Source organism: Borostomias antarcticus (genome assembly GCF_949987555.1).
Source record: "Borostomias antarcticus genome assembly, chromosome: 9".
NCBI lineage: Eukaryota > Metazoa > Chordata > Actinopteri > Stomiiformes > Stomiidae > Borostomias > Borostomias antarcticus.
The window spans coordinates 19,509,467-19,533,108 of record NC_140242.1 but is presented as its reverse complement, the minus strand read 5'-3'; the positions used below and the strand labels follow the sequence as shown (position 1 = coordinate 19,533,108).

Genomic DNA, 23,642 nt, shown 5'->3' with positions numbered 1-23,642 from the left:
ACCTGCCTGCACAGGTCCTTAGACTATCACACACTTGGAGGCTATGTAAATGGTACTCAAAGCACTTGTAGGTTGCAAGCTGTGTAAAAGATCTATTGTACTTCACCATTTTCCCTCTTTTTCTGTCTTATTTATTTTATTTTGTTGCTTTATTGTATGTGGTGTATAAAAATCATATAAACGTTCATAAAAACAACAAAACTCATTGATCAAATAATCTTTTATTCAACAGGAGTCCCTGACAACAGAGACTGTGGGAACACAGGAGAGGTTTCGCAGATAAAAAAAAAACCAACAGCAACTAACAAACAGATTTGGTAAGTTACAGACTAGTAACATCATTAAAATACATTTTCTGCTCCTTACCGACTGTATCTGAAGGCAAATCATAAACCACAATTCTTTAAAAGTCTGATTCTAGAATGTCTTAGTTTCTCTATAGCTCCATAATCGTGACAACAAACATGTTGGATTCTGTAGTGGCACCATGTGAACCAACGCTAGACCAGGACAGCCTGTTCCTTTTCTCTCCACGTCTATCTATCCATCTGTCAGAGTTGTGTTTCGGTCCTCAGACAAGGAGTGGCACTTTGGATGAGAATGTTGTCTCTGAGTTAGTCCTGTAGCACCGAGATATAAGTAGAAAAGAGAGGAGAGGAGAGAGCCTTGCAGTCTGTCTGACGGTCGGTCTGCAGAGTGGAGTTGGGTTCTGGTCATTTCAACAGACCCGGAAGTGCATAATAGTCTGGCAGAGTCCCAAAAGAACACCCACCATCTGGCCTCCAACAACCACTCAGATCACAACTGAGACAGATGCCATTGGATGGGTGGCTTACAGTTCAACCCTGTGACCAGTCGTCGTCACCAGCCAAACATATACTCCATTGCCTTGGAGACGAGGCTGTCGTCTTTCTGGGGCGTCTGTCGGTCGGTGACAACCTGTACACACACAAGATTGCAGAATGGTTCAGTAAGTGAATTCTGTAATTTCCCCTCGGGGATCAATGAAGTACTACCTGCCTATTTGAACCCTGACCCCACAGACTAAGCTTCTGCTTAATCCCCTTGAGCAGCGATGAGGTCAGCAGAGGTCTTGACCCCACATGGAGGGACAATTTCCAAATGCAATTCTATTATTTATTAGGGCCCGAGCACTGGCGGTGCGAGGCCCTATTGAAATTGTAACGATTATTATTCTCCTACCTTCTACCTTCTCCTACCTTCTTCTCCCCAAACAAATGCCTTTTTGGAGGCCTAAACATCGATGAAAATGCATGAAACTTTGCAGATACGTCAGTCCCGGTGAAAATTTTTATATTTCATGGGTGACGGAAATGGGCGTGGCAAAACGGCTCAAGAGCACCCCATGAAAAAAAGTAATGGCAAGCCCCACCTTTCAGTTTGATGTAGGCGAACGAAATTCGGTGGGCATATGTAGTTCATCAAGAGACACTAAAATGTCTCTTGGAGCTATACCCAACATCCAACAAGAAGTCAGCCCTTTTGCTCTTAATGTGCCATTTTTTCCTTGTTTTTACCATTTCCATACTTAAACTCCTACAGATTTCATCCGATCAACTTCATATTCGGTCAGCTTCATCTTAAAGGAGTAGTAAAGGGAAAAATCATGTTTAGCCCGGTTGTTACTTATGATCATATACAAAGGTTCAGATCAAAAAGTTGACAAAACTAGCACTTTTGAGAAAGTCTGATAATTGCTCTACCACCGTTTTGGTCATACAATGGATGTGGGTGGGCACCATGAAAAACCATTCAAAAACATGTTAAAATCTCAGTTTCAAAGACAAGAATCTCACCATAGTGTTAGGTGGCGTTCTGACATATAATTCGCCATAAAGTAAGATTCTAGTTCATCTGGATAGGCTTTTTTCAATATTTAGCATAGAACTATTTAGTCGCAGCACATACGTGTGTAAACTTCCGCAAACTAGGTAGCCTAGCACCATAAACAATAACAATAGCTACCGTAAGTAGTTCCGCTTCCTGAATCCCCTCTGTGGATTGATCTACACATCTACAATGGTCATGTCAAGTCAATGGATTTCATAAAATGATCAATAAAACCCTACAGGATTCATACTTTGCGGCGAATTTGATGTCAGAACACCAACGGACACCAATTACCCCCTCGGTGAGCTTCTTGTCTTTGAAATCGAGAGTTTAACATGTTTTTGAATGGTTTTTCAAGGTCTATGCGTCGGTATTGTCACGCTTAGAGCGCCACCTACTGGTGACAGGAAGTTTCTCTCAGTACTGGACACCGAAATAGCACACCCTTTAACGGCGCCGCACCCCGACACGCGTGGGGTGTGAGGGCCCGCTCACTGCTGCTTGCAGCCCTAGTTTTATATAAAAATTAAATGTTTTATTCAGTGGTTGTATCTCAAAAGCATTGTTGTCATGAACTACAAAAGTTGTAATAAATGAATCAATGACCTTGTGCCCTTGGATTGTGGCAAAAATGTTCTTTACCATTGTGCTTGTCCGTGAATGGCTACACCCACTATGCTGCTCCAAAATGGACCTCAACAGACCATCCTCCTCAACTAGTTCTGTTGCTCAAGTGAAGCAGAGGCAACTGACCAGCAGAAAAGCAGAAAACATGCTCGACAATAAGCATAATCGCAAACATTAACTAGTCAAAAAATTAAAACATGCTACAGTACACTTAGGCCGTGTCCACTTAGCGCCTTTTTCTGAGCCCCTGCGCCTTTTTTCAATTGTTTTCCAATGAGGAGAGAGCGTTGGCGGCCGCCTAAAAAAAAGCGCAGTACCCAGTGTCTTTTTCCGAGCGCTCCGGCTGTTTTTGAGCGGAGCGAGCGCTCAAAGTTGAAAATATCTAAACTTTTCAGAAAGGCGCTGGTCTCGTCACTGCCGCTCCTTTCCGGCAACCAATCAGATATTGGATAGGGCTTGACCCGTCGGCTGTCTGGAGTCATCTCTCAAGTCCCCGCACCCGGCTAGTGAAAGGATATCTCAAAGGCCACTATCATATCATAATGAATACATCCAGCCAAGTTGTCAGATGCAAGAGACGTGTGATCATTATGGGACTATCTACTGTGTCTAGCTAGCTAACTGTTTACGTTTTAAGATGCTATATTCATTTACTTAGACGCAACGTTGTCACGAAACTAGCAATTGTTAGCCGGTTGGCTAGCTAACGTAACGTTATGCCAGCTGTGTCAAACTCGGCTGCTGCTCATATGCACCGTGAGCTGTTATGCTTGATTTAACATTCTAAATGGTTTTGGGTCAGTGAGTGACATTAAGGTACTGATAATTAGAGACGACAAATGTCAATATTATCTCGCATCAGAGATATTTTTATCCGCCACTGTTTTCAAAAATGTTGTGTTGTTTTGGACACCACTACGTCATGTTTGATAGAAGCGTTTTTTTTGCCAGAAAAAGGCGCTATGTGGACACGGCCCCTTAGGCTACTAAGTTAACGACCAAACAGATAAGGCTGTTATGGTTAAGGCTACTTGGGGTATGCTATGTATAGGGCCTATATTGGTGTGTGCATAAGAGTGTTTGTGCCTCTTGTGGGGTGCATGTCCCCGAGTCCCTGCCAACATTATTTTGGGGGTTGCGGACATAAACGTTTGAGAACAGGGGCAGGCCTACCCTGGTAGCCTGCTATGCTGATGGAGCCTGGTACGGTGAGGGTTAAGGGTCAAGGGAGGTCAGGCCTCAAGGATGCTGAAGGCCTTATAGGGTTAGCATTGGGGTGTGAGCCCGATTAAAGGTCGGGGGTCATGCCTACCTGGTAGTCACTGCTGGAGGCCTTGTAGGCGGCGCTGAGGGGCCTCATGGTGGAGCGCGGGGTGGAGATGGGGGTCGAGGGGTAGGATCGGCCGGGCGTGGCACTTCCTCTCACTGCGGGAGAGAACACCGAGCTGGAGGACGAACCCCGGTCTGAACTCTCCATCACACTCTGGAACACACACACACACGTGCAGGCGCAGAAATGAGGAGTTGGGCTGGGGCGCTTACCATGTAAAGGCTAGTCCTTTCTGCAGCGGTGTGGGTTCGAATCCGGCCCGCGCCCTTTGCTGCATGTCTTCCCCTCTCTCTCTCTCCCACCTTTCCTGTCACCTACACTGTCCTATCTTAATAAAGCAGAAATGCCTTAAAAATGTATCTTTAAAAGAAATGAGGAGACAGAGTTGCTCTTCTATGGTAAATGGAATGCGCTTCAATGTTAATTTTGTCAACAAAAACATGACGAAAATTATTTGTCAAAGACCTTTATTTAGTTATTGTCACGAGATAACTAAATAAAAACTATTTTATGATGACAAAAGCTATTGACATTTTCGTCAACAAATAAAAACTAGACGAAAATGCTAGGGAGGGAGGGACGATTTGGGAAGTGATCCAATCTGAATGCTGAGATTTCTGTTAAAATCATGACTTACAGTGAAAAAACTTGAACACGGGCAAGAAGAGCAAATAGAAATGTAATTCGGTAGCTTTGGCCATCAGTCTAATAGATATTTCCTCCAGGACTATGAGTTTGGAAATTCTAGAGAAATGGTTAAATAATGCAATACACTTCAACTGAACTCAATCTATTTCAGTTAACTGAATCTACCGTAGATTTAGTTGACTAAAATCTTAATGCTATTTAGTCAACTAAAACTAGACTAAAACTAAAACACTTCAAATGACTAAAATGACTAAAACTAACTAGCATTTTAGTCAAAAGACTATGACTGAAACTAAATCAAAATTTGCTGTCAAAATGAACACTGCTGCGCTTATAAAGAAAATGTTTGTCCAAAGCACTTTACCACTTACTTACTTTAGCACTTTGCCTCTCATTCACCCATTTACACACACATTCACACACCAACAGCTGCCATGCAAGGTGCCAGCCTGCTCATTGGAAGCAATTTGGGGTTCAGTGTCTTGCTCAAGGACACTTCGACATGTGGACTGGAGGAGCCGGGATTCGAAACGTCGACCCTACGGTCGTTGGACGACCCGCTCTACCTCCTGAGCAACAGCCGCCCCCCACTCCCCAGTCAGTCGCACTCACCTTATCAATGCAGGCTTTCACACCGATCATTATAGCCTCTCCAAAGATCTTGCCGTCTTTGCTCAGGGCTTTCCTGGCCTGCAGTTTAGACTGGTACTGGATGTGCATCCAGTTACCCGTATTGGACATCTGGGGGGCGGGACACACACAGATGAACTTTAGAGCTGGGACCCCCCAGAGATGAAGGGAGGAGGAGGACATGACAGGAGGACGGAGAGAGGGGACAGAGGGATGATAAAGACAGGGGACAGAGGGATGGAGGGAGGATGGAGAGAGGGGACAGAGGGATGGAGGGAGGGTGGAGAGAGGGAACAGAGGGATGGAGGGAGGGTGGAGAGAGGGAACAGAGGGATGGAGGGAGGGTGGAGAGAGGTAACAGAGGGATGGAGGGAGGGTGGAGAGAGGGGACTGAGGGATAGAGGGAGGATAAAGACAGGGGACAGAGGGATGGAGGGAGGATGGAGAGAGAGCCAAGGGTCGGGGTGACTCACCACGTGTTTGAGGATGTTCCCATACTGGGCAAACTGCAGGAGGATGTAGGAGGCTGAGGCTGGCGGGAACCTGGAACACACACACAATCACATACACGCACACAATCACACACACAATCACACACACAATCACACACATGCACACAATAACATACACGCACACAATCACATACACGCACACAATCACATACACAATCAGTTACACTGACGCCAGACAGGTGTGATGCAGCTCTCCCCAGGGGTCGAAATTAACTTTTTAGATCACCAGCCAAATGTCGGTAAAAAATTCTACCCGCAAAACGTTTGTTTTTACCAGCCAAAAAATTACTATTTATATAGAGCCTTTTTGTGTCCCATAGACATACAGTACATTTAATCTGCATAATAATTGCATTATGGTGGTGAATAAAAAGAGGTCAGAGCAGATTCCTGGTGCCACAGCTCCACAATACAGGTGGGGTGGTAAATGGACTGTGATTATATTAAAATTTTGTCCAAAGAACTTTACCACTTACTTACTTTAGCACTTTACTTTGCCTCTCATTCACCCATTTACACACACATTCACACACTAAAAGCTGCCATGCCAGGTCCTAGCCTGCTCATTGGGAACAATTTGGGGTTCAGTGTCTTGCTCAAGGACACTTCGACATGTGGACAGGAGGAGGCCGACCCTACGATCATTAGACAACCCGCTCTACCTCCTGAGCCACAGCCGCCGTCCACTGAAGTCCTGAAGTGTCCCCCACTGAAAATATCAATCTACAGTGACAAGTAGCCAACCCTTATCTTAATCACAAACTACTATGCTAGCTATTCTATAGGAATGAGCCCCTAACCATGCCAGCTGGGCAAGTTGACTTGACATACTAGCTACCTACCTAACCTTACCTTAATGATATTATACTAATCGTTTGCTGTGCAACATATCAACTAACCAGCTGTTAAAAGAAATTTCACAAAACGGGTTATGCTAGCCAGCAATCTCAAATAAATATTACGCTTGTTTGGTTATCTGGCACAATATGGTTAGCTACATTAGCTAGTTAACGTCAGTCATGAGAGACCATGGATGTATTAATAGAACTGGATGGGGTCACTCCATTCACTGACTGCTCGAAAAAGTAAAGCCCATCTTTGAAAAAAACGCTTCATTGGCGCCTTTGACATGCGCAGTCAAGGCAAGTCAAGGCGCCAATGATGCGTTTTTGTCAAAGATGGCGCGGTCCTATAGGGCTTCACTTTAGATTTAGAATCCTGGGGGCCTGTGAGAGACAGTCCCGGTCAGCTAACGTTGCATGGCTTTAGATGACCTGGCGATGGCTTGCTGTGAATACGTTGATCACCAACACTTGTCAACACGACAGAATCGTAACTGTACCTAGCAGGTTAGATAGTCCGCCAAATCATTTTACAGCTTGTTTTGTTTATGATGCACGGCAGCAAGCAGATCCACTGAAAGAGAGTGCTCTTTTTATATGATTTACATACATACAAAAAAGATGTCCGTGCTATGAGCCACAAAGGGTGATATTTTGTTAAGCGTTCACCATCAATGCTGATATTTTGCTGCCAAAGTGATGGGTGGCTTCCAAAACATACACGCCAAATGAAAAATCTACCCGCATTTGGCGCTTGGCGGGTGTTAATTCCAAACGCTGGTTCCTCACCCAAACACGGTGACCCAGGTGTCGTCCAGAGTGTCGTCCGAGCAGAGGGCATCTCCCTGGGTGAAGAACGGGTCCACCTGCGCTGGAGACTTCAGCTGCTGGCCCACACTGGAACCACCCAGCACACTGGAGCCTTGAGCAGAGGCAGGGGGAGGAGGTGGAGGGGGCGGCAGGGAAGGAAAGAAGAAGAAGTGGAGAGGAGATGAAGGTCTGCTGTTAGCATGGCTGGACTCGATACACAACAACACAGCCAACACCAATAAACATAACAAGGGAAAGTCACCTGTTCCAGGAGTGGCAGCCGTGAAGCCGGACAGGGGGGTGTGCATCAGCAAGAAGGGCTGGAAGAGGGACAGGAACAACCAGTTACACGGCGGCAGTGGCTCCATCCAGCCCACCATCCTACTCTAGAATCCAGTCTAAGGACGGTGCTCAGGCGAGGTTGGATCCGATGGATCCAGTTTCGGAGTAGACAGGGCTCTAGACAGGATCCCGAGCCCCAATGTAATGCAGCATAAGTGGTGGGGCTCACCTGCTTGTGCGCTGTGAGTGGGGACATGCCGGCCCCTGGGCTGGTGAGGTCGTCGTAGATGCTCCGGACAGGCGGTGCGCCGCTCTTGTCTTTCGGCGTGGGGACCACAGGCTGGGGGGGCGAGCCGCCTGATACAGAGAAAGACACCTTTTAATTCCTGCTAAGCAATTAACTAGGTTAATATATATATATATATATATATATATATATAGTCAGATATTTACCTGCATGTAGTGGTGATCTCATCATGTCAATCACACCACCGGAGAGACCGAAGGTTCGTGGCTGGGGGGTTACCGGTGCGGGCAGATCCCCCATCAAGAACCCCGGTAGAAACTGGGCCCCTGGTCCGGGCTTGGGGGATGTTGGGGAGCCCAAAGCCATGGGCTCCGTACCTAAGGGAGAAGCACGCACGCGCGCACACACACCACATCACAAGAAACGTTAGCTAGGCTAACGTTAGTTGATTGTTTAGCTAGCTGAAACAAAACTCTCGACCCTTGCTTAATCTCACGTTATGTATTTATCTAGCTATCACCAAACAACAGATTAGGTTACTACGTTTGGTTTAACTCAATTCTGCTGAATATAGTATGCAAATATAAATACGCCGACGTTAGCTAGCTAGCTAGCTGGTGCATCCTCTGCCAATCGTGTGGTTGTGGTGATAAGCTGCATAAGCTGAACGCTAGCTAGCCATATTCAAATACTAGCCGCTAACGTTAGCTACTAGCCGCTAACGCTAACTAGCTGCTTTGACTCCGTGCTTGGAGGCAAAGGTTTGGCTTAAGAGTTATTTGCAAGCTATCGTAAAATCTGACATAATATAACCACCTTGAAATTCCATTTTGGACCGGTGTGTCTACTCGCTAACGACGACAATCCGGTCCGAACAAACACAGCTAGGCGGCGGTGACACCCGCTGCTCCGGTGTGCTTGCTAGCTGACTCTCGGACTGACCCGCTGCTCCGGTGTGCTTGCTAGCTGACTCTCGGACTGACCCGCTGCTCCGGTGTGCTTGCTAGCTGACTCTCGGACTGTCCCGCTGCTCCGGTGTGCTTGCTAGCTAACTGTCGGAATCTGCTAGCTAACTCTCGGACTGTCGGAATCTCGGAAACCGCGCGCAGGGAGAGTTGGTCAGGGTTGCCAGGTTTGTCAATGCTAGCTAGAAACCCTAGCAGTGGGAGACACCGGACGGGAGGTGTGACGAGAATGGAGGTGTGACGGCCTAACCAGAGACTGCGCACTAGTTCTTAACCTCCCGGAAAGGAGGAGATGTGACTGCCAACCATGGACTGCCAACCAGTCAGGGAGGAGTGACGGCTGCTGGTTAGTGCAACGAGTCGCTCAATTTCAAGGTAGGTTACTTTTCCATCCATCAATATTTCTTGCGCAAAACGCACCCAGTGATTTAATTCCACTATTAGCTAAAATAGCGTGCTTGCTAGCTTGATCAAACAACCATTCCAGCTAAGTTAGGAACCGTTAGCTAAGCTAGTTTGCCTCATTATCAAACAAGCCATGGAACTTTCTATACAGCCATCTAGCTACCAGGCGAGCTAATATTAGCTAACATGCCGGCTTTCTTGCTTTGTGACTCCTTCAGCACAAGTATTAGGGTGCCTAGCTCGCCAAGTCGATTTTCTTTGCACCGGCTAGTACTGTTTTTGTACAAACGGTATTTTGACCAGGAAATAAATGTTGATGGACCGTATTGATAGATAGCTCTAACGCCACAGGTACACAGATAAATTAGCTAGCAGAGTATCAAGGAGGAGTGAGACATTCACTAGCTAGATAACGTTATCCTCTACCAGTTATGCAACTTTTTTTTGCCAATTAACGTTAGCTGGTATCATGTGTTAACTGATGGCGTAGGTGCGGGATGTATCTGATTCTTATGAGCTGCATTTTAATCATCTCTCCAAACTGGTATAATACTGTCTCATGTTTCCTCCAGACAATACATAACACTGCCGCGTTTCTGCAGTGATTTCCCTCTGGAGAGGAGGAGGATGAGGTGTGTGTGAACATAAGACCCCTAGCAGTGACACGACCTGTTAACCTGAGAACACCACCACCACCCCCAGATCCCTGGAGCCCTGTAACCCAGCGAGGATGAGCCCCTCCTCAGTCAGCTGTGGCCGGGCATCCCAGCCCCAGGCCCGGACCCACGCAGCCCAGAAGAGGTCAGCCTGCAGGACTCTGCTCTCCCTGCTGCTCCTGGCATGTCTGCTGCTCCCGGTGTGCTCTGGCGAAGATTACTACAAACTGCTGGGGATCAACAGGGAGGCCAGCACCAGAGAGATCAGACAGGCCTTCAAGAAGCTGGCTCTCACCATGCACCCCGACAAGAACCCTGTGAGTAGATAGCGGTCGTGTGCTTAATATTGTAGCAGTTTGTCAGTTTTGCTTAAGCTGCACTTTTAGTAGTAGCTGTGCTGTAATAGTGTTGTCGTACCACGGCATCAGTCTTGCATCAGCACTATCACCCCCCCCGCCCTTCTGCCTCAGAACGACAAGACGGCCCACGACAAGTTCCTGAAGATCAACCGAGCGTACGAGGTGCTGAAGGACGAGGACCTGAGGAAGAAGTATGACAAGTACGGCGAGAAGGGTCTGGACGAGCAGCAGGGCCATGGGGGACGCTACGAAAGCTGGAACTACTACAGATACGACTTCGGTTCGTAGAGATTTTAATTCCAATACGACTACCACCGGTGGTCTACAGACCAGACTGCCACCCACACGACTTGTCTCTCTGCTGACCAAGTCTGGCTGCCGGTGTCTCGTTTTCTGTGCAGGTATCTACGATGACGACCTGGAGATAATCACGCTGGACAGAGGAGACTTTGGTAAGCAGTGTACTACATGCAGAAACTACCTACATGTTATGGCTGTGGTTTCCTATGCTGGGGGTTAGGTCTGTGGTTTCCTTACCTTATCTCATATTACATCTCTCTCTCTCTCTCTCTCTCTCTCTCTCTCTCTCTCTCGTTTTGCAGACGCAGCAGTGAACTCTAGGGAGCTGTGGTTTGTCAACTTCTACTATCCCCGCTGCTCGCACTGCCACGACCTGGCCCCCACGGTACCGTACTCTCTCTCTCTCTCTCTCTCTCTCTCTCTCTCACTCTCACTCTCACTCAATTCAATTGGCTTTATTGACATGATGTAACACTGTACATATTGCCAAAAAATAGGCATCATCCGGAATCAAACCATTGATGACAAGCACTGCAGTCACACGCTCTACCCACTCACCTGCCACATCTCTCTCGTTCTCTCCCTCCCTCTCTCTGTTTCGCTCTCTCTCTCGTTCTCTCCCTCCCTCTCTCTCTATCTCTCTCTCTCTCTGTCTCTCTCCACCCCACTGTACAGTTACCCTCTTTCTCTCTCTCCCTCTCTCTTTCTCTCTCTCTCTCTCTCTCTCTCTCTCTCTGTAGCCCTCTCAGTCAGGGGTGGTTTCTCCTCATGCTCTTTATTTCAACATGGCACTCTTGTGTTTGTGCGTGTGTGTGTGCGCGCACGTGTGTGTGTGCACCTGTGTGTGTGTGTGTGTATGTTTATAGTGGAGAGAGTTTGCTAAGGAAATGGATGGGGTGATAAGGATCGGAGCTGTGAACTGCGGCGATAATGGCAGACTGTGCCGCAGCAAAGGCGTTACCAGTTACCCCAGCCTGTACATCTTCAAAACTGGCATGGTAGGATGCCGCCCCCCCGCAAAGGGAGTAAAACATTAAGTCTCTGCCTGTCTGTCTCTCTATGTCCCTGTATCTGTCTCTGTCTCTCTCAGCCTCTGTAACCCATGTCTTGCGTGTGTCACCCGCAGAATCCGGAGAAGTACTATGGGGACAGGTCCAAGGGGAGCCTGATTGAGTTCGCCATGCGGTTTGTGACGAGCCGGGTCACAGAGCTTTGGCAGGGTAAGCGTCGGTTCCATCACACGGTCGAAATAAAGTAATCCCTTCAACATTTAAGGAGTCTGTGTGAAATGCAGTGTCTCATTCTTCACTCTCTGTGGCTTCGGGTATAAAACTGTCTTTATTTTTAAGCATGGACAGAGACGATACACAGAGTCAATGTAAAATCTCTCTGAAGAGCTCCTTGTCTTCAGATTATATTTAGACAGCAGCTCAAACAAGTCTCACAAAAGCATGTTGTGGGTACATTTAATCAAGTCCTCTTATCCCTCAGGGCACCGGTACAGTGAGTCACACACAGAAGGCAACTAATTAAAATAACAAAAATATGACTGATTAACTTTCAGTAAGCACATACATTTCCTCATTTTAAAATCGACGCAAACCAAACCCCCAATGCAGTATGACTCCGCCCCCTACCAGGACTCCGTGGAAGTGTCAGCTCTACTCTCTGGAATGCCACCGTTCCGCAATTCACACCTCTAACATGCTGTCGTCCTCCTCCAGGGAACGTATTCAGCGAGATCGAGAAATCGTTTGCGTCAGGAGTGGGATGGCTCATCACCTTCTGTGCTGAGACTGGAGGTACTAATGACGTGTGTGTGTGTGTGTGTGTGTGTGTGTGTGTGTGTGTGTGTGTGTGTGTGTGTGTGTGTGTGTGTGTGTGTGTGTGTGTGTGTGTGTGTGTGTGTGTGTGTGTGTGTGTGTGTGTGTCACCCATGGTAATGAGTGTGTATCTTTTTGTAACGTGTCTGTTGTGTCTCACCACAGATTGTCTGGAGTCGCAGACCAGGCAGAAGTTGTCAGGGATGCTGGTGAGCCTGTCTGTCTGCCTGTCTGTCCGCCTCTCTGTCCACCTGTCTGTCCCCCCGGCCTGCTGTCCTGTCCAGACAGACAGACAGGCCCTGCTGGCTTCTGCAGTATCATCCTCCCCAGACACAGGCGCTCAGCATCTCACCTCATCTGCTGTGTGTGTGTGTGTGTGTGTGTGTGCCTGTGTGTGTGTGTGTGTGTGTGCGCGCCTGCCTGCTGTGTGTGTATGTGTGTGCGTGTGTGTGTGTTCTGTTTTGCAGGAGGGCCTGGTGAAGGTGGGCTGGATGGACTGCGAAACGCAACTGGACCTGTGCGAGAGCTTCGAGGTGACCAGCAGCGCCACGGCCTTCTTCCCTCCCGGCAGCACGCTCAAGGACAAGGACAGCGTGCTGGTGAGACACGTCCCCAAAACACACACAGCGCCACCGGATAACACCACGCGTGATACCGACACATGGATAACACTGTACGAGCTATTGACACATTTTCTGTGTGTGTGTGCGTGTGTGCGTGTGTGCGTGTGTGTGTGCGTGTCTCTAGTTCCTGCAGAGCTTAGATGCCAGGGAGATCTACAGGGAGGTGATCCAGTACCTTCCAGACCTGGAGGCTCTGACCAGAGACAACTTCCAGGTGACTGAACCCATGACCAGAGTAAACCTCTGTCTGATCACCCAGCCTGTCAGGAAAACCATGTGTCTGAAGTAGGGTTGCACATCTCAAGGAATTTCATTAACCGATAACTGTTAACCTTAACAAACAATGCTGGACTGCGCTTTGCTTGCTTAATTTTTTGTCTTCCGCTGTGTCGTTGAAATTTCTTGGCATCCCAATTAGCCTTCACTACATGGCGTGGCGCCCTCATGTGCAATCAGACCTTAAAGTCGCACTGAAACGGACGTTTGAGATCATCTAACTTCCGTAGTTTGACGTATTTCCGACGCAAACAAGCTATGAGGGTGGGACATATGTTTAGAGGAATTTGATTGGAACATTGACAAGTGGATGGGTTTTAAGAACTTTAGACAGATTCGATAGAAGGATAGCGTTGATTGACGGGTGGATGTCGTGAGATTATTGGCCTAAAATCTAAGGTACCTGTTGTCGTCATTGCACGTACCTACCGTTTGGTCTAACTTAAAAGTTGGGGTACGCGGTTTGGCTCAGAAGCAAGTTTTTTTGCAATTCTCATTACATCCCGACAGCAACCAATAAATCAGGCGCTCCGACACTAAAAGGAAATAAATCTGTAAATCTGCGGGTGTGTCCATCCGTTTTGAGACTTGAAATGATTGGATGGCTTACATGCCTGTCAATTTAGCCGTTACTGGCCGTTAGCCGAGCGAGTGTCATTTGTTTTCCCCCAGTCTGGAGGAGGGGCTTTGGAGGGAGGGGAGGGATCCTGCAGATCATAGCTCTGTCGTTGCCGTCTTAACATGCATGGTCGTCCTCCGCTGTAACCCAGGGTGTCGCTTTACCAGTGTTACTCTCACAAGGCTGATTCCACGCCGTGACGCAGGTGTGTAACTGTGACCCCGCCTCCCCGCAGGACAAGCTGGCGCATCACCGCTGGCTGGTCAGCTTCTCTTTCGGCCCGGGCGGCCTGGCCTCCCTGGAGTACAAGAAGCTGCAGGCCCTGCTGAGGGACGACCACATACAGGTCTGGCTCCGCCCTGTCCTCCTCCCGTCTGTCTGGTAACCTGTCTGTCTGATAGCCTGACCACAGACAGGTCTGGCTCTGCCCTGTCCTCCTTTCTGGTAACCCGTCTGTCTGATAACCTGACCGCAGTCAGGTCTTGCTCTGCCCTGTCGTCCTGTCTGTCTGATAACCTGACCACATACAGGTCTGGCTCTGCCTTATCCTCATCTCTGATAACCTGTATATCTGTTAGATAATCTGTCTGTCTATTGGCCTGTCTGATAACCTGTCTGTCTTGTCTAATGGTCTGTCTGTCTGATAACCTGTAAGTCTGTCTACTTGCCTGTCTGTCTACTTGCTTGTCTGGCTGTCTCTATCTGATAACCTGTCTGTCTGTCTGCTTATCTGGCTGTCTACTTGTCAGTCGGTCTGATAACCAGTCTGTCTGTCTAGGTGGGGAAGGTGGATTGTCTGTCGGAGGCGGTGCTGTGTTCCTCTCTCTACATCCAGAAACCTTGCATCGCCGTCTTCAAAGGCCTGGGCATCTACAACTTTGAGATCCACCACGGTCAGTTTCCCTCGTTCAGGAAACGCGTCATACGGGCGTCCACACTCCACTAACACGCTTCTCCACACCGCGGCCAGTCGGACATGAAAACACCCCGTGGCGCGTACACAAATCAAACATTATTTGTACAGCACATCTCATACACAGAGGTAACGCAACGCTCGTCCGCGTCGCTCCATGTCCTGTGTGTGCATGTCTGACGTGTCGCTGTTTCAGGGCGAGACGTCCTGTACAACATCGTGGCGTTCGCCAAGGAGAGCGTGAGCGCCCACGTGACCACGCTCCGGCCCGACAACTTCCCACAGAAGGAGAAGGAGCCCTGGTTGGTCGACTTCTTCGCTCCGGTGAGCAGCCGCGCCTCTGATTGGCCAGACCAAGCCCCTATACTCCACCCCTTAAGCACTTGATAAGATCTAAGCTGATGCTGTACAAAATGTTGGCGTTGATTCAAACAGCTCATCAGAGGGCAAGTGATTAGGTTGACATTATGTAAATGTGAGAGTGAGATGTAAATGTGAGAGAGTGCAATAGTGGTATCCTGGTGTGGTTTCATGTGTGTGTGTGTGTGTGTGTGCGTGTGTGTGTACGTGATGCAGGTATATCCTGGTGTGGCTTAATGTGTGTGTACGTGATCCAGGTGAGCGTAGGCTAACAGCCATCCCAGAAGGTAAACAGTGCCCGTGGTGTAACTAAACACTCCCAGAGTGGTAACATCCTGGTTATCTGTCAGGATACAGAAGTGACTGCAGGGTGTTGTCAGGAGCTAACCAAGTCCTGTTTTCTCTGTGATCGCCCTGTGCTGACAAAGCCGTTGTAAGGCCCCTTCCTCACTAGTTGTGCTTTGTCAATTTCAATCCATGTACGGTCTGATAGAGGTCTATAGTAGGGAGAGAGGGAGGGAGAGAGAGAGAGAGAGGTAATTAGTACCAATGTAGTATATTTCTGGTATCTGTGGAACGAGTGTTGTGTGTTTCCTGTGTAGTGGTGATAGATAGATAGATAGATAGATAGATAGATAGAGTTGTGACGAGTGTTGTGTGTTTCCTGTGTAGTGGTGTCCCCCATGCCGAGCCCTGCTGCCTGAGCTGAGGAAGGCCTCCATCCAGCTGGTCGGCCAGCTGAAGTTCGGAACCCTGGACTGCACCATCCACAAGGAGCTCTGTAGCCGGGTGAGTACCACAGCTGGACCGAACCATTCTGTAACAGGCAGACCGGATCATTCTGCTGCAGCTGGACCGTACCACTGCAGGTACCTGCGTGCGCTCGCTCAGTGACTCTCATAGACCGGTGCTGGGCAAGCGCTGTCGCAGCTCCTCCTCTAGGGGGCGTAGTGGTAGTGGAGAGTAACGTGGTTGTTGACCGCTGAGCGACCTTCTCTCCTCCAGTACAACATCCACGCCTACCCCACCACGGTCATCTTCAACAGGACCAGCGTCCACGAGTACGAGGGACACCACTCTGCAGACGGCATCCTGGAGTTCATACAGGTCAGACACACACACACACACAAATATACCATACTTTTATGCAAACAAAAATACATTCAACTAGACACACTCACTCTCTAAAATATTGCACATGGATACGCTGATGGAAACACACACATACTAATGCGCACACACACAAACACACGCGCACACGCATTGTTATGACCCAATCAGTAATCAATAATAATTTACTAGTTGCACACGTTATTTCAATACATCAATCAATTCATTGAGATACTAACCGGAATGCCAGTCTTAAGTCTTTTTTAATGTGAGCTCACAGAGAACAGTCGTCACCACGCAGGGTTCAGGACTGTTCCAAAGGTCATAACCGTTTTAGCATGTATTCATACAAAGACCAACAGTAATCTTAAGACCCACTGTGAGGAATGCAGTCAATAACTCAAAATATCAGTCTGAAAGCTACGGGTCACTAGAACACCGCCGAGGGAAGCGCTTGCTTTTGACCTTGGCGGCCCCGTTTTTTTAACATCAATCTTCCTAGTGAAAGATCCGAGCGAGGAGGGACAGTTTGTCTCTCAAACAAGATGGCTCCCGGGCTCCCTCAGTGCCTCTTCAGACCGATCAGTCGGAACATGGTCAGATACGGTCAAACGCTTAACTTACACTTCAATAGGTCAATACATGGACCTCACACTTGGTTAGAGTAATAGGATATGCAGGGGTGTCAAAGGAGTCACACAGTTAAAAGATATATATTAGGCCCTTTATCAGAGAAGATAGGATAGAATAATTTCCATAACACACACACTCTAACTCTGACTGTGCTTTTTGCGGCAGGACCTGGTGAACCCCAGCGTGGAGGTGCTGGACCAGGACAGCTTCGTGAAGCGCGTGAGGAGGAGGAACGCAGGGGTGACCTGGATGGTGGACTTCTACGCGCCCTGGTGCGGGCCCTGCCAGGAGATGCTGCCCGAGTGGCGGAGGATGGCACGGGTACGCCCGCACACCCCTAACCGCCAACCCAGAGTCCGCTCACACACCCCTAACCACCAACCTAGAGTCCGCTCACACACCCCTAACCACCAACCCAGAGTCCGCTCACACACCCCTAACCACCAACCCAGAGTCCGCTCACACACCCCTAACCACCAACCCAGAGTCCGCTGACACACCCTTAACCGCCAACCCAGAGTCCGCTCACACACCCCTAACCGCCAACCCAGAGTCTGCTCACACACCCCTAACCACCAACCTAGAGTCCGCTCACACACCCCTAACCGCCAACCTAGAGTCCGCTCACACACCCCTAACCCCCCTAACCACCAACCTAGAGTCCGCTCACACACCCCTAACCACCAGCCCAGAGTCCGCTCACACACCCCTAACCACCAGCCCAGAGTCCGCTCAGTCTCGCTAGCCAAAACTGCAGTCCTGTGTGTGTGTGTGTGTGTGTGTGTGTGTGTGTGTGTGTGTGTGTGTGTGTGTGTGTGTGTGTGTGTGTGTGTGTGTGTGTGTGTGTGTGTGTGTGTGTGTGTGTGTGTGTGTGTGTGTGTGTGTGTGTGTGTGTGTGTGTGTGTGTGTGTGTGTGTGTGTGTGTGTGTGTGTGCGCAGATGCTGAGTGGGGTGATCCACGTGGGGACGGTGGACTGTAAGAAGCACCACACGTTCTGCCAGAACCAGGGAGTGAAAGCCTACCCGGAGATCCGCCTCTACCCCCATAACCCCGACAAACCAGACGCCTACCAGTACGTACCGGCCCGGTCCAGTCTAGGCCCATCTGACTAGTCCAGTGCTGTAGTAACTGTCTGAAAGTGGAGAGGTCTGGATATAAGTGTGTGTGTGTGTGTGTGTGTGTGTGTGTGTGTGTGTGTGTGTAGGGCCTACCGCGGCTGGCACAGGGATGCCCACTCTCTCAAGGCGTGGGCTCTCGGGTAAGAACTTTCCCCGTCTCCTCCTGTGCGATCACTGACAGAGACACCGATATCACATATCATTACTCTCCTCTACGGGGCTCCATCTTTACCTTGTGTGTGTGTGTGTGTGTGTGTGTGTGTGTGTGTGTGTCAGATCTCTCCCCAGGGCGTCAGTGGACCTAAGTCCAGAGAGCTTTAGGACCCAGGTGCTGGGGGGGAAGGACCACTGGATAGTGGACTTCTACGCCCCCTGGTGCGGGCCGTGCCAGCACTTTGCCCCGGAGTTCGAAGTTGTGGCCCGGGTAAGATGGCCGCCACCCCTCTAAACCCCCCAGCAGGGCTCTGCTCCTCGACACAATCTGCATCCAGCTGTGTTGCTTTACCCCTGGTGTCTGTCTGCCTCTGTGTGTGCGTGTATCTGTGTGCGTGTATCTGTGTGCGTGTGTGTGTGTGTGTCTGTGTGTGTACGTGTCTGTGTGTGTCTCAGGTGATGAAGGGCAGAGTGCGCGCGGGGAAGGTGGACTGCCAGGCTCACTACCAGATCTGCCAGAGCGCCGGCATCACAGCCTACCCCAGCGTCCGCTTCTACCCCCAGCTGGGCACCAGCAGGGTACGACTGGACATGAATAAGCTGGGATCAAAACCACTCACTCACTCTGGCTCACTCACTCAGTCACACACACTCACTCTGACTCTCTCACTCACTCACTCACTCTGACTCACTCACTCTGACTCACTCACTCTGACTCACTCACTCTGACTCACTCACTCTGACTCACTCACTCTGACGCACTCACTCACTCACTCACTCACTCACTCACTCAACTGTTCACTTAACTGTTCTCCATGTAGTGTAGTGAATGAGAAATTGTGGGGTACACCCTCTGTATTTTTCTAGTAGACTATATCGTGAGTCAAATTAACCGTTGAGAATTCGGACACTTAAGAAAATGGCAAACACGCTAGTCCACTATTTCTGTAATATGGAGCGGTTTCGAACTCCGCTATAGACTCTCCTGGTCTAACTACTCCTCTGGGTCAGGCCAGGTAACTTTACTAGTCTCTCCTGTGTTAGCAGTGTGACTTTTACAGGTAGCTTACTAGTCTAACTAGTCTTTGAAGAACGAGTCACTGGAGCACACAGGCATTTAAAGCCGTTTATTAGTTGCGGGTAAAAATACTTAGTCGCACTGAAATGAAAAAAGCATTCTGTCCCAGTTTGGTTCACATAATTGGTCATAGTGTTCACCTATTCAACGATGTATGCCAAAAAAATTACAAAATTCTACTTTTGTTGTAATCTTATATCAAAGTATATAATTTCTTACTTCCTGGAAAACGGTAGGTCACGTGCAATGACGACAACAGGTACCTTAGATTTTAGGCCAATAATCTCACGACATCCACCCGTCAATCAACGCTATCCTTCTATCGAATCTGTCTAAAGTTCTTAAAACCTGTCCACTTGTCAATGTTCCAATCAAATTCCTCTAAACATATGTCCCACCCTCATAGCTTGTTTGCGTCGGAAATACGTCAAACTACGGAAGTTAGATGATCTCAAACGTCCGTTTCAGTGTGACTTTAACGTTTCGAAATGACATCTTCATCAGTCACTCCTCCTCCAAACTCTACAGTCTTATCCCTTATCACCGGGATGACCTTTACCAGCTGATCCGCCATGAGGATCCCCTCTATTAGTCCTAACTAGTCCTCTGGGTCAGGCTAACTGCTCCAACTAGTCTCTCCTGTGTCAACAGCGCGACCAGGACGGGGAGCCGGTCAACAGTCGAGAGGCCAGCGTCATCGCAGACTTCCTCCGCCTAAGGCTGCAGCAGTTGTCGCCGCAGTTACGCGGTCATGTCAAGGTGAGCTGTCGCCATTGGTCTGCTGATCTAACCCAATCAGAGCGCTGCACGGAGCTTTTTCCCTGGCGTATCACCGCTAACGTCCTGGCCTGTGTTTCTGTAGGATGAGCTGTGAAAGGCCGGGGACCTGATTGGACAACTCCTAACCCACGGAACTGCAACACATTCATACGCACACAAATGACACAGGGAAGGGAAGAGCCAGTATGGGAGGACTTGAGCCCGGGGAGAGTTCAGCCCATACCAGCCTAAACTGGACTGGTTTACTGTAATACGGAATCTGTTAATGAACTCTGCCGTTACCTCAGTGTAAAGAAGTCTGTCTGTCTCTGTCTGTCTGTCTGTCTGTCTGTCTCTCTCTCTCTCTCTCTCTCTCTCTCTCTCTCTCCCCCCGTCTGTCGGTGTGTGTGTGTGTGTCTCTCTCTCTCTGTCTTTCTCTCTCTCTCTCTCCGTCTGTCTGTCGGTGTGTGTGTCTCTCTCTGTGTCTGTGTGTCTCTCTCTCTCCCCCCCCCCCCCCGCCCTCTTTGCTGGCTGGTACAATGACTCTGGAAGACTGCCGCTAGTCTGACCGCTCAGTGGGACTGGTTCGACCAGTTACAGTATTTCCGAGGTGTGTCCAGCCTGCCATCTATTCTGAATGTACTGTCATCAGGCTGTTCATATTTTACTGTAACATTATGACTATGGTATATTTTATGAGACCTGTGCCCTGCCAACGCCCCTTACTCGAGGAGCGGAGTGTCTTATTCATTCTGTGAACTGACCACTATGTCGGCCATGCCGGCAGGAGGTGTGTGTGCGCGTGCGTGTTTTTAGTTAGCTACTCGGTTAGTTCTGAGGCCAGTGTGTGTTTTAAGCAGATAGTAGAGTGAGCCCGGTCTGTATACAAGCTCTAGTATTATGCACCATGTTACCCGGCTAGGGACGCCGCTTGCGTGTTACATGTATGACCTTCGGCGAACATGTCCCTGCTGACGCGTGTTCGTCTGGTCTCGTTCGATCATATTCATGTTACTGACGCACACTTGTGTCCCTCTGTGTAAAGCCCAATGAAGATGGTGGTGGTGGGGATGATGATAATGGTGGAGGTGAGGATGAAGAGAAAGATGATAGTGATGAGGAGGATGAGGACGAGCTTGGTAATGATGATGATGATGAAGAGTGAGGATGACAGACTACCCTGTAGGTCCAGGTTCATAGTGCCCTTATCAGACACTCCAAAGAGTCTCTCTTCTGCTCGTCTCTTGACGTGAACACGTCATGTGTTTGACTGGACCACAGCAGAAGGGCCAGCCCTCTAAACGCCAATGTCTGCGATTGGCCGACTTGAGTGATGAAGTCACACCAAACCAGTCGGCCGGTTGAAGTTATGCAGATGTATGCAATTTGGCCACAATTCCATCACACCCATACACTAGGTTTGGACCCAGTCTTCTCTGGATGAAACTGACTCTGGTCTGTAGTTCCTGTCCGGCCCACCAGAGGGCAGCAGAGCCGTGGGCAGCTCCCCGCTCTACCAGGCTGTCAGCTTGATGTGTAACAACTGTGGAGTAGTGTGGTTCGGGTCAGAGTGTTTCTCAAGGAAGTGGACAGCGGAAATTACAATATTTATTTCAATAATATGTCGCTCCCTGAAGTACAGAATAAATTTATACTTTGGAATACACAATTCTCATTATCTGTTTATTTATGAATAATATCCTCCCCCGTCTCTCTTTCTCTCCCTTTAACATTTATCTCCCTCCTCTGTCTGGTTTTTTCCAATCACTCCTCTTTCAAGTCCAAAAGAAGTCATTCCAAAGTAAATCATGAACCCCTCTCCTCCATGTTCCTTCCATCTCCGCTGCTACGGCCCGCGTTCTTCCCCTCCGTCTCTCCATCCCTCCGTCTCTCGGGGGAGGCCTGCGGTGCGAGCAGCCAGTTTCCCATGGAAGAACGTCGGCCAGTCCTTCCTGTCCTGGGACCGGGGGGAGGAGGAGAGGGGCGAGCGCAGGAGGGGAGAGAAGGTGGTGGGGGAGCCTGGAAAGAGGGAGCAGGATGGGAGAGGGGGGGACAGAGGAAGGATGAGGGCGGAAGGCGCTGGTTCAGTTCCCTGCCTGCCTGACTGAGCAGATGTTGGGAGGATGAAACTGAGGGGAGAGAACGGGGGGAGGGGGGGCGGAGGGGTCGCCGTGGAAACACTTCAAACCCCTCTCTCCGCTCCGTCAGGAAGCCTCTTCACGGCGCACGCGCTCAGTGTGTGTCCTGGCCGGGACCACGGAACAGGACACGCCCCGGCCGTCACCGTGCCGACACCAAGGACACGCTGCTTCCTCCGAACAAGGGATCACACACACACACGTGCGCACGCTCACAAATAAACACTCGCACGTATACGCACGTACATAAACACGCGCTGGTGAACGCACGCACGCACACACACACGGAGCGGAACAGCCCATCTCTCAGTGGTGCGACCGAGGCAGGTTGGTTCCCTGGTCCAGCTGGAGCAGACACAGACAGACGGGCAGTCAGACAGACAGGCAGTCAGACAGACGGGCTACTTTCCTACGTGTCTACCAGTAGCGTGCCATGCCCCAGTGAAGAGAGGAGGCAGAGTCCTAACCCACCTTGAGAGGTTGTCAAGAGTTAATACCTACCTACCAGCATACTATCTATCTACTTACCTGCCTACCATCATACTACATACTATGTACCTACTTACTTACCTACCTACTAGAACACCACCTACCAGCATACTATCTATCTACTTACCTACCTACCAGCATACTACATACCTACAGTATGTACCTACCTACTTACCAGCATACTACATACCTATGTACCTACCTACTTACCTAACTACCAACATACTACATAACTACGTACCTACTTACTTACTTACCTACCAGCATCCTACATACCAACCTACAAGCATACTACATACCTACCTACCAGCATACTACATACCTACTTACCTACCTACCAGCACACTACATACCTATCTACTTACCTACCTTTCAGTATACTACATACCTATCTACTTACCTACTATCAGCATACTACATACCTACCTACCTACCCACCTACCTACCAGCATACTACATACCAATCTACCTACCTACTTACCTACCTACCAGCACACTACATACCTATCTACTTACCTACCTTTCAGTATACTACATACCTATCTACTTACCTACTATCAGCATACTACATACCCATCTACCTACCTACTTACCTACCTACCAGCTTACTGTAACTTATCTACCTACCTGTAGTACCGACCAGCATACTACTGCATATCTATCTACCTACCTCAGACTCAAGTATAGTGGAGCAGGTCCGCTGGGGGCTCCATGTTGATGCTGACCCTCTGCCCGCTGGAAAAACCCCACCTGGACCCTGCGTGTGTGGGGTTTGGGGGTGGGGGGGGGGTCGGGTTGGTGCCCGTTCGGTTGGCAGTGCCCTCTGCTGTTCTGCCGTCACAGGCCTGTTACACATTGTAACCGCAGTTTGACTTTTACGAGGGGAACAGTGAAGTTCACGGAAAAGGCCCACGTCATTAGAGATCACCATAAAACGAGTGTTTTGGACCGGGCATGGGGTTCTGAGCTCTGGGATTCCATTACATGACAGTAAACCTGAAGGGTGAGGGTTTATTGGCACCTCTCTCAGATCAATTTGTTAAGACGTGCGTAGTACTGGCCGGGAGTACAGTACGCTGGAGAGA

At 49.1% G+C, this 23,642-nt stretch overlaps 2 protein-coding genes across 2 annotated transcripts; one reads left to right on the top strand and one right to left on the bottom strand.

The window, feature by feature from the left end:
• Positions 1 to 202: 202 nt before the first annotated feature.
• Positions 203 to 8,770, bottom strand: nup35 (nucleoporin 35). The gene is made up of 9 exons (XM_084443408.1): positions 8,596 to 8,770; positions 7,986 to 8,156; positions 7,762 to 7,889; positions 7,513 to 7,570; positions 7,230 to 7,362; positions 5,560 to 5,629; positions 5,069 to 5,197; positions 3,791 to 3,961; positions 203 to 939 (listed from the first exon to the last, which is right to left on the bottom strand). The coding sequence occupies exons 1-9, from the start codon at positions 8,606 to 8,608 to the stop codon at positions 862 to 864; spliced, it is 951 nt and encodes a 316-aa protein (XP_084299534.1). The 5' UTR covers positions 8,609 to 8,770; the 3' UTR covers positions 203 to 861.
• Positions 8,771 to 9,067: 297 nt separating this feature from the next.
• Positions 9,068 to 21,517, top strand: dnajc10 (DnaJ (Hsp40) homolog, subfamily C, member 10). The gene is made up of 23 exons (XM_084443187.1): positions 9,068 to 9,119; positions 9,852 to 10,122; positions 10,276 to 10,444; positions 10,566 to 10,616; positions 10,767 to 10,849; positions 11,331 to 11,462; positions 11,591 to 11,684; positions 12,189 to 12,266; positions 12,453 to 12,496; positions 12,755 to 12,886; positions 13,035 to 13,124; positions 14,041 to 14,151; positions 14,584 to 14,698; positions 14,915 to 15,042; positions 15,751 to 15,867; positions 16,084 to 16,185; positions 16,987 to 17,142; positions 17,761 to 17,894; positions 18,027 to 18,080; positions 18,217 to 18,364; positions 18,550 to 18,672; positions 19,823 to 19,930; positions 20,034 to 21,517. Exons 2-23 carry the CDS (start codon positions 9,880 to 9,882, stop codon positions 20,043 to 20,045), a joined length of 2,424 nt encoding a protein of 807 aa, XP_084299313.1. The 5' UTR covers positions 9,068 to 9,119; positions 9,852 to 9,879; the 3' UTR covers positions 20,046 to 21,517.
• The last annotated feature ends 2,125 nt before the right edge of the window (positions 21,518 to 23,642 follow it).

Bases quoted from the DNA above. Each gene is read 5' to 3' on its own strand.
- nup35 (XM_084443408.1), bottom strand. The intron at 7,363-7,512 runs GTGACTTTCCCT...CCTCTGCTCAAG, and splicing joins GGCTGCCACTCCTGGAACAG to GCTCCAGTGTGCTGGGTGGT. The intron at 5,198-5,559 runs GTGAGTCACCCC...CCCGCCCCCCAG, and splicing joins GGAACATCCTCAAACACGTG to ATGTCCAATACGGGTAACTG.
- dnajc10 (XM_084443187.1), top strand. From the start codon at position 9,880: ATGAGCCCCTCCTCAGTCAGCTGTGGCCGGGCATCCCAGCCCCAGGCC. The intron at 12,267-12,452 runs GTACTAATGACG...GTCTCACCACAG, and splicing joins CTTCTGTGCTGAGACTGGAG to ATTGTCTGGAGTCGCAGACC. The intron at 15,043-15,750 runs GTGAGCAGCCGC...TTTCCTGTGTAG, and splicing joins TGGTCGACTTCTTCGCTCCG to TGGTGTCCCCCATGCCGAGC.